The 7,115-nt window shown below is 31.7% G+C and overlaps 1 protein-coding gene across 2 annotated transcripts in view; it reads left to right on the forward strand.

Moving 5' to 3' along the window:
* LOC106474009 overlaps nt 1–4,406 on the forward strand; it is a 9,870-nt gene extending 5,464 nt beyond the window's left edge. For both annotated transcript variants that reach the window (XR_002613825.1, XM_013934694.2), the window contains exons 2-5: nt 464–550; nt 2,311–2,440; nt 3,380–3,529; nt 3,778–4,406. Coding sequence is in view for 1 of the 2 variants with exons in the window: in XM_013934694.2 (XP_013790148.2) it covers nt 464–550; nt 2,311–2,440; nt 3,380–3,529; nt 3,778–3,896 (486 nt within the window). In the remaining variant the exon portion in view is untranslated. The remainder of the gene's footprint in view (nt 1–463; nt 551–2,310; nt 2,441–3,379; nt 3,530–3,777) is intronic.
* Nucleotides 4,407–7,115: the final 2,709 nt, after the last annotated feature.

Consider the following 7,115-nt stretch of genomic DNA (forward strand, 5'->3'; position numbering starts at 1 on the left):
ATCATTATATCTGAACAGTGTATCTTTGTTGCACATTTACTTTTGTTTGAGGTGATATTATGTATTCACTCACATAACAATTTTAAATTTATTACCCATTTAATGTTAGTTACTTACAGGGTGTCATGTGGCTAAAACAAGAATTAATGTTGCTTCTAGGCTTAAAGTATTATGATGTTTTTGCTGTTACTGAGGTCTTTTATTTGACTTGTGCTAAAATTCTAAAGAACTGTAACAACTGTTTGTTAATATGCCATCAGGATTATGAGTTGAAATAATCCAGTATCTTGGATGGTTTCTTTTTTATGGACTTGTATCTATTTTCAGTGAATCGTTTAATACACAAATTCAAATTACAGGTTACTCCTAAATACAGTTTTTAGAAATTCTATTATTATAAATATTTGTTTATTACATCTTATTAGAAAATTTACTTACTGGTATTTTTCATGCATCTTTCCAGCAACTTGTCCATCTTCGGGACCAAGAGCTAGCAGAACAAAAAGAGGAAAATGCTGAACTGCTTCAGAAAGTTCATTTAACTGAGAATGTAAGTGGTAACTAGAAGTTAGGAAAACTATATACAAAGACTACCTTGGTAATAATATAACAATTTTTTGATTCTCAAATTACAACTGTGTTTTATACTGTTCACTAACAGTCGGAGGATCCACATACTGAGTAATTTTATATTTTTGCCTGTTACAACATTCAGTGTAAAAAAGAACTGACCAAATTAAATAGTGAAAAATCAATCATTTTATATGTAAATGAATAGGAGGCCCTAGCAGTAATTGATAAGTTTTATTTTTTATGTGACTCGTATGTTTTTAGTAACTGTTTAACCAACTAAGTCATGGACTCAAAAGCAATTTGATTCATAAATAGTCCAGAAAAATGTGTATTTTATAAAGCTTATTGGATCAAAATGGACCTTATTGATAATCCTAGGTTTAAGAAAATCAGTCTATTACAAAAAATCTACACAACATATTTCAACACTCCCTTTAAAGCCCAAAATGTAATCATTGTATTGGTGAACATGTAGATTAATGTGTTGTACTTTATCATTAACCAACAGTGAATCTTCTATTTAAAAATCTTAAGAAACTGAGCCAGTTTTATTGCTTGACATTTGTGTCCACAAAAACACTGGTGTTCATTAAATTAGTCCTGTTTTACTTAAAACATTAGACTTTCATTTTTGCTCTTAACATGAGACTTTTTCTTTTTAAATATTAGCATCTTTTTTATCCAAAACTTTAGTTCTTTCTATTTTGCTCAGATTATTACTTTTAGAAACAAACAAACATTAGTCTCTGTGATTTTATACATTGGTATTTTTTCTTTTACTTTCAACATTATTATTTTTCTTTTTTAACTGCCTTACCAGTCTGAACTTGCAGTAATGACAGTAGGGTTTGGTTCCTTTTTCTGTTGTTGTTTCTCTCTCCCTTCTTTTTTTTGTTATTGTGATGAGTTGATTGTAATTTATAATTTCATTATTTTTTGTTAAAATAAAACAGTCACCAATGCTAACAGCCAGAACCAGTAAAACCAAACAGTAGCATGTATTTTTAAATATCTCTTCAAAATGATTTTAATCAAAAGTATATCAGTATTGTTTTATTGTTACATTTTTTTTATTCTACAATTGCTGAGAAAACTGTTGTATTAGTTATGAAAAAAACATCGTTACTCAAAACATCACTATGATAACATTCTTTTGTAACATTTTAGTTACTGCGGACTGCATTCTTCTGTAACACTAGTTACTGTGAACTGCATTCTTCTGTAACACTTTGGCTACTTTGGACTGCATTTTTCTGTAATACTTTAGTTATTGTGGACTGCATTTTTTGTAACATTTTAGTTACTGTGGACCACATTTTTTGTAATACTTTAGTTACTGTAGACTGCATTTTTCTGTAATACTTTAGTTACTGTAGACTGCATTTTTTTGTAATACTTTAGTTACTGTAGACTGCACTCTTCTGTAACACTTTAGTTACTGTAGACTGCATTTTTCTGTAATACTTTAGTTACTGTGGACTGCATTCTTCTGTAACATTTTAGTTACTGTTGACTGGTCTACTATAGTGATCTGATGATCATTGAGCACATAAAGCATCATCTCTGCAATGTTTTGCAGAGCTTTTTTTTTTCGTTTCTGTGGATGCTTTGAAATAAGTTGCTTTCAGTAGTTCTTGTTTATTTAGTGTTTAATTTTGCAAGATCTTACCCCCATATTTTGTGTTAAGTTTAATATTTGTGCATGAGACATTAGCTGACCTGTCAATCTGTATATAGCATGTCAATATATTGGATATCCAGTGTCTACAATTAGACCAGAGTTTGAAAGCCGAGCGCAGGCTGCGAGAGGATGAAGTCAGCAGTCTGAGGACTAGGCTAGAATCTTTCATTGCCTCCTCTTCACCCGGTAAGAAGTGTGTAGCAGAAAACTAGATAAGATACGTTCATTGTTGGTTTGTTTTTTATGTAGGAGGTTTTTGCTATTGTCTACTTACATTTTAAGTTTGGAAGGTTTGTATTATTGGCCATTTTACCTTGAATATTATGTTATAATGATGTTTCAGGATGCTAGTGTGTGGAAGAAGGAATGCAAAAGTGTCACCTTAACATAATATTCAAGGTAAGATGTTCAGTAGTAAAAACCTTCCAGGTTATGCCTTCTTGCCAACCACATTTCTCAAACTGTTCAAGTTTGTTATAAATTTTATATGATGTTTTAACCTTTTATATCAGTTAAGCTTCATGCAGACAACTGAAAGTTAGTATTTAATGTGTGACAAAATGAAAATTTTAGGTTTTGTGAGTTTTTCCAGATATAATAGCTGTTACAGAGAATTAATGGTCTTGGTATTTATATTACTAAAAATCAAAGGATCTAACCAGTACTAAAATATTTTAATGGGTTTCAATATAACTAAAAGGTAATAATTCAGGTAGCTTATTCCGACTTTATGATAACTGCAAAGCTGAACCACAAAAATCATTGTATAAATACATATTGTTATGCTTACAGCTTAATACTAAACAAAGTTTGGAAAGAATTATGCAAATTGCAAGGAATGTACAAGTGTTTGGTGAGCACTATCTTTGTTTCATGTAATTGTTAATGTCACTATACTATTCATGGTACCTCTATCCTTTATGGTATCATTGATTCTCTGTTTAAAAATCAATATTCGTTTACCTCTTGTCTTAGGCTCTTGAAATCTAGCTGTTGGTCCTTAAGAAGTTTTGGAAAATCACATTTTTTTGTTTCTAGTTAAATGTACAAACCCTGATTATACTATAAATATTTAAAACAACGTAAATTTAACGTTTAATGTTGTTGTTTTTTTACTACAAACAGCGAGTGAAGAAGACAGCAGTGAGTGTAGAATTAGAGAGACAAGCCTCACCTCTCGCCACCACCCAGCCACAAGTAGCAGTACATTCTCTCGAAGAGGTTTTGAATCAAAACCTAGAAGGTCACATTCTCTAGCACTTTATTCTGCTCAAGGTGATTTCTTGTAGAAACATTTTTTTTTTTCGTCTTCAATAATTGTAAAATAAAATAGTTTAAAAAATCCAATGCTTCTTCTTGAATTGGCTTGATCTCTCTTTTTTGTAGATTGAGTTTGCTTTGATTAGACACATTCTAAGGAACCTCACAAACACAGCTACTGTAATTGCAGCTTATTCTTACCGTGGATTTGAAGTGACTTTGATGTTGAAGTTATTTTATGATTATTTTTCTTGATATTTCAGAATTAATGAGATCTCCAAGCTGTCCTGGGCTCGATGGAATTCCTGGTATAGAGAAGTGGCGGACATTGTCCTCTGATGACTGGAAACAAAACCAACACTCAGAACAAGATCGAAAATAACTGAAATATAAAGATGAAAAAGAAACAAAAAACAACACACAATGTGCCAGTTTCTTCACGATAGCTGTAACGGGTAACTGTACAGAGGAAAGTTGTTGTTTTTTGTGGAATTATGACTGGTGAAAAAAGAACAATACTATAAAGTTTTAAAGGTTGCAATTATAAGTTTACAGGTCATAAAATGAAGCACCTGGATACTGAAAGTATACAGGAACAATTCTGTAAAATCAAATTTGTTATTTTACGTATTTAACTGATTTTTAATCAGCTTGCTTCTGTAAATGTATATAATTACTGTAACAGGGTGTAGTTGCTACATTAACTGCTTGGGTAGGAAAAAAAAACCAGCAACATACAGATCTTACTTGTGTAATTTTTTTAATTTTTTTTTCCTCTCTATTTTAAAAAATATATTTTTTTGAATTTATTTTACACAGGTGTTGAAGAAAGGTGCAACATGTAGTTGTGCAATAATATTCAGTAAACCAATAAATATACTTATGATAACAGCTTGCTTGTTTACCTCATTTGTGTAGAAAAGTCTTACAGAATTCAGACGATAATTGAAGCAAATTCCTAATCCTTATGTTTAACGACTTTGTTTTTGGTGAAACAAATTGTTACCTTTAAATTTCTCCATTTATAGCAATCACTATTAAACCAATTTTTTTAAATAAGTAGTAGCTTGTACCTTATCATTTTGCTTCAGGTTATTACATGATTTGCATAGAACTTGAAAAAATCCTTAAATTTGAATTTCGTTTTAAAAAACAACAACTTGAATTTCAACCAAATCTCTTGAAAAATCCTTAAATCTAAGTACTCCATAAAATTCTGTCATGATATAGCCTTTAGTTTTATATAATCAGACTATTCAGAAGTTTGGTCAGTCAGTTGCTAAGTTATTTACTTTTGTTAGTTGCCTTTGTCTCCGCCAGAGTGACACTCCCCATTCACCTCTTGTTTTCGTAATGTTTTTCACACAGTTTTTCTAACATGATTTATCAGTTGAGACTCCTCACCATTACTGAGGATGTGCACTTCTGGAATAATTAAGTGTGTTGCATTTGATTGGTTGTTGTGCAGCTTAGAGGGAACACTGGTGTCACTATAAGGCATATTGTGCTTCTTTTAACAAAGTAGTTGTTGTTTTTTTTCAAATAGATGTCGTTCCTCAGTGACTCAGCAGTAAGTCTGAAGGCCTATAATGCTAAATTTTGAGTTTATATACCTGTGGTGGGCACAGCACAGATAGCCCATTGTGTAACTTTGTGCTTAACAACAAATAAACAAAAGATGGGAAAAAGTGCACTAACATTGCTTATGTGAACTGAAAATTACTGTATAGATATGAAGACTTTTCAGGAAAACTGTATATCTCTTTCGTTGTATGTTTGAACAAAACTAGAAAGTTCTAGTGTTTGTGGTCCTAGTGTTGGTCTATCACTATAGGACATGACAGAGTTTGCTTCTAATAATGAAGTACTGCAGGCTAAAGTGTCTTGTTTTCTTCATACTGTTGCTATTTATAGCTCTTAATTTCAACATTGGTATCAGTAAATTTCTTCATGTTATTTATGCTCTTGGACAGCAAAATTTCAACGTGTTGATAGAAAGACTGTATCTCGGAGTACGTTTAGCTTGACTGAACATAGTAAGAAGATCTTATAGCAGTCTGCAAAATGACATTTTGTTGTTTTGTTTGATGAAATGCTGAATAAGAAGAATCAACAGAAGCAAATGGACATTTACCTATGATGTTGGATTAATGGATGTGTTTTTACCTGTTATTTAGAATCAGTATTTATAGGTAAGAGCACGTCTAGGTTGCATTTAGTTTTATATAATTTTCACCTGTCATTAATTTTGAGTTTGGTGAACTAATATGCTGTAAAATAATTATTACAAAGCTATAGACAAAATGATTCAAGGCTCCTGTAGTTGTGCAACATAATTTATTGGGGGTACCACAATACATGTGTAGTTTGTTGGATATTACTTGCTGTAATGTGATTCTTTTTAACATTCCAATAGTACATTGTTATTATTAAAACACCTTCACAGGGCATGCTACAGCAGAGCATTTAGATCTAAAGTTTACTGAGAATGTCTTTGAGAGTGCTTGTAACATTAGAAATATGGTTCATATCAGTAAATTGGAAATTCTATGACTATATGACACCTCCCTTGTAAACAATGAATTATGTGCGTATTATGCACAACAGTTTTAAGGCAGGATCTATTGCCACTGGTTGAATCATTTTACCTATATTACAAAGCTTGCATAATTTGTTCAAATAGGAGGGAAGACTACAACAAAATTACTTTAGACTCATCAAAAATGCCTCTGAAGTTTGTTAGCCACCAGTGGATTAAAAATAGATCTGTGTGTAATTGTGCACACTTAATTTGGGATGATGTGTCAAATTATATTAATGCAGTATAGAATAAGTCTCTACCAGGACCAGAGTGCAAGTCATCTGAAACCATTCTTCAAGGCCAAGTTTCACTTCTTCAGTTCTGTGACCCTCCATATGGAACCTTTCTTTACATCCTACTAAACAGATATGCCAATTGTCTGCTTCATTTCAAATGGTGTTTGAGTGAATTCATCCAAGGCATTAGTGAGGAGGTTCATTGAGAATGATTTAATTTCTGCAGCTTCTTGTGTGAACTGATACCAAGAAAAAAGAAAATTATCCCACTACAAAAAGTGTGATATTCTAGCAGAAAGAGCTCTTAAACAGGTTAACCCTTTTGAAAAACCAATCGTGAAATGTTGGCTCAAATTCTGTCATAAACCCCTTAAAGAGGATTCTTAGAAATATTCTCTTCGCTACTTGCTGGTTAGAAACCTCTTCTGCTTGAACCCAAGAAATAAGGCATGTAAGCCATCAGTGTGTAGGGGCAAATTCTAAAAGGTATGGAGAATGCCTTTAAATGCAAAGATGCTGAAAGTAAAAGTTTATGAAGAAATAGCGTAACAGTTTTTCCAGGTTATTGGTTCTGAAAAGTTTGCTAAAAATGAATGAAATAGAAGAATTTAAAGAAGAAGGAAATATGTTAAAATAGATATAGAACGGTTAAATAATTTTTCTGACAGTCTAGCAGATAAACTGAGCAAACAGGAGAACTTGCATAGAAAAACAAAAGGAGATAAGTAGATAAAGAACTAAAAAACAAAATATATTTCTACTTAAATAGTAAAGTCAAACTTTT

This window comes from Limulus polyphemus, unplaced genomic scaffold (genome assembly GCF_000517525.1).
Source record: "Limulus polyphemus unplaced genomic scaffold, Limulus_polyphemus-2.1.2 Scaffold6713, whole genome shotgun sequence".
In the NCBI taxonomy this organism is placed as follows: Eukaryota; Metazoa; Arthropoda; class Merostomata; order Xiphosura; family Limulidae; genus Limulus; species Limulus polyphemus.